The sequence below is a fragment of the Saccostrea echinata genome, unplaced genomic scaffold, assembly GCF_033153115.1.
Source record: "Saccostrea echinata isolate AGI-Se365-2 ecotype Australia unplaced genomic scaffold, CSIRO_AGI_Sech_v1 ptg000027l, whole genome shotgun sequence".
Taxonomy (NCBI): domain Eukaryota; kingdom Metazoa; phylum Mollusca; class Bivalvia; order Ostreida; family Ostreidae; genus Saccostrea; species Saccostrea echinata.
The window spans coordinates 11,013,005-11,015,697 of NW_026889776.1; the positions used below are offsets into that span (position 1 = coordinate 11,013,005).

Genomic DNA, 2,693 nt, shown 5'->3' on the forward strand with positions numbered 1-2,693 from the left:
AGGCATTTATCTTTTAAAAAATTTGGCGCAAATTTTAAAATGTACCATTTCACCAAAAAAAAAAAAGAGAACTAAGTACAATAAAAAATAAAAGAGATTTTTTTTCAATTAATGTTTTATTACTTATCTTTTAAACACCTATTTTTCATGATAAAGTAAAATTGTAACAGTAAATAGTGAATTATTGTTTGACCAAAGGGGAAATATATGGGTCAACGTTTAACGTACATGTCCATTGTTTGCCAACATTGAGCCGATTGGTTCTACACGTTGGACCTATGTAGGACCTTCAGCTGGGCCTACGTAGAACTGATTAGCAAAATAACGTTGGGCCAATTTATCGTCTTTTACCAACATTGGCCCGACGTAATCTAGCATTGTTGGGCCAATGCAGGCCCTACACGTTGGGCCTACGTAGAACCGATGAGCAAAATAACGTTGGGCCAACATTGTTTACAAACGTTGGTACGACGTAATCTAGCATTGTTGGGCCAATGCAGGCCCAACATGTTGGGCCAGTGTAGGCCCTACACGTTGGGCCTACGCAGAACCGATGAGCAAAATAACGTTGGGCCAACATTGTTTGCCAACGTTGGCCCGACGTAACGAGCATTGTTGGGCCTATGTTGGCCCAACATAGTCATGCTATCTGGGATATCGGAACACCCTCGCGCCTTATCTGTAGTTACCGATCGAAGAAAAACGTAAACAATCTGCTGTCAAACACGTGCCTATAAAACATGCCTGAAACTTGTTGTTGTGTGCCGAATTGTAGTAATCGGGGTGGTCATATATTTCCAACAGACCCGTCAAGAAGAAAAGCATGGATACATGCAATAAAACGTGGTGAGATTCGTTTCCAAACCTGGACTCCGTCAACTCATGCTGTTTGTTAGATTAAGGAGTCTTTGGTGGGCGATGGACCCAGAGAGATGCACACATGTGTTGAACACGTTTATTAAATCAAATCACGGACTCGCACACAAAACAAAAGAAGTTATCTGATTGGCTAATAATGATATAACATCAACTGGTTTTACTAATAAACGAAAGTCAGTAAAAGGTTAAACTAATAACAGGAATATAACATCCTCCTCATTTTACAAAAAAAAAAAATGAAACTATTATTGAGATATAAACATATTAAAGCTTATACACAACTGTTCATTTCTTAACATCAATCTGAAAATCCTTAAGATGCGAAGGTAGGTTAACTGTCCTGCCAGATCGCGTTTCCACAGCTGAATCAGCCTTCGGAGCTGATGTGGTAATACGAGCATCAGGTAAGTTTGGCATCGGTGCCGGAGGTACAGTGATATGTGGTTGCACAGGCTGTGGGCTGACCTTAACAGGTGAATTAGGTTTAGTCGGTGTTTTTGAAGTAGGTATTACAGACGGTGCATGCACAGGTGTGTTAGGTGAAAAGGTCATCACTGGAGGTTCATTGGTAGCCTTAAGGTGTACTCGATTGCGCCGGTATATGTGGTCTCCAGAACTGACTTCATAGGAGCGGTCATCTAGACGACGGATGACTTGACCTTTAGCCCAAGGGGCTTTACGGTTGACGAATGGTTGAAGACGAACCACATCACCTTCCTCGAGAGGCTTAAGGGCCTTTGATTTTCTGTCAAAATAGCTTTTCTGTGTTTCCTGTCGCTGCAGGATCTTACGGTGAATATCGTCAGTCTGTATGCCTTCTGGTCGGAGTAGGATGGTTGTCATTGGTAAAAGCGTACGTGTACGGCGACCAAGAGAGCGCTGTACAGGGCTTGTGTTCTGTCCTTGGGTCGGTGTGTTCCTGAGATCAAGCAGTGCCAGATACACATCCCTTCCTGACGCCAGAGCTTTTTTGATGATAGTCTTTGCTGTTTTTACTGCAGCCTCAGCTTTTCCATTGGCTGGAGAGTTTCCAGGACTACTGGGCTGATGTCTGAAGTCATATTTTTCTGCAAAGTTCAGAAACTCGAGACATGAGAATTGGGGACCGTTGTCCGAGACGACAATCTCAGGTAGTCCGTATCGAGCAAAGTGATACTTCATTCTCTGGATGACATTGGTTGCAAGTGTTTGGCGCAGTTCATCAACCTCAAAGTATCCAGAGAAATAGTCAACAAGAATGAGATAGTTGATATTGTTGAGCGTGAAAAGGTCAACACCAACCTTAGACCATGGTCGGTCTGGGACATCATGGGGCGAGAGTGGCATCTTGGTATTTGCCACTTCCATGCTACGGCATGTCTCACACTGTGAAATGAATTCCTTTATGTCGTTGTTCATGTTCGGCCAGTAGAGACATTCAGCTGCTCGTCGACGGGTACCAGTTGTTTGCAGAGCACATTTTAAATCAGACGACTATTTGACGGAAACTCAGCATGGTAACATTTTTTTATTATCTTGAAATCTTTTTGATAAACACATGTGCAAAGTAATGTTTATAGATTTTATTTTGTGCAATATTTATGTCTCATTTACTTAGATAAAATGCACAAATAATATCGGATCGTCTGTTTACTAGTATCTGTTTACGTCTCATTCGAAGTAATCTGATAATGCTACAGAAACTGCCACATGCAGACTCCCCACTGACAACTTCAATTACTGGTCATTTATTACAACCCATTATCTCTTAATAGTATAAACACAAGGCATGTCTAAAAGAACACATGCTGTTGTCTGATAATTTGCTAGATTAT

General features: G+C 41.5%; 1 protein-coding gene across 1 annotated transcript; it reads right to left on the reverse strand.

Annotated features, from left to right (window-relative positions):
* Window positions 1–1,164: 1,164 nt before the first annotated feature.
* LOC133193203 (uncharacterized protein K02A2.6-like) lies at window positions 1,165–2,277 on the reverse strand. Its single transcript, XM_061329171.1, has one exon. It carries the CDS (start codon window positions 2,275–2,277, stop codon window positions 1,165–1,167), a length of 1,113 nt encoding a protein of 370 aa, XP_061185155.1.
* Window positions 2,278–2,693: the final 416 nt, after the last annotated feature.

Excerpts from the sequence above, each read along its gene's own strand:
- LOC133193203 (XM_061329171.1), bottom strand. The coding sequence starts at position 2,277 with ATGAACAACGACATAAAGGAATTCATTTCACAGTGTGAGACATGCCGT.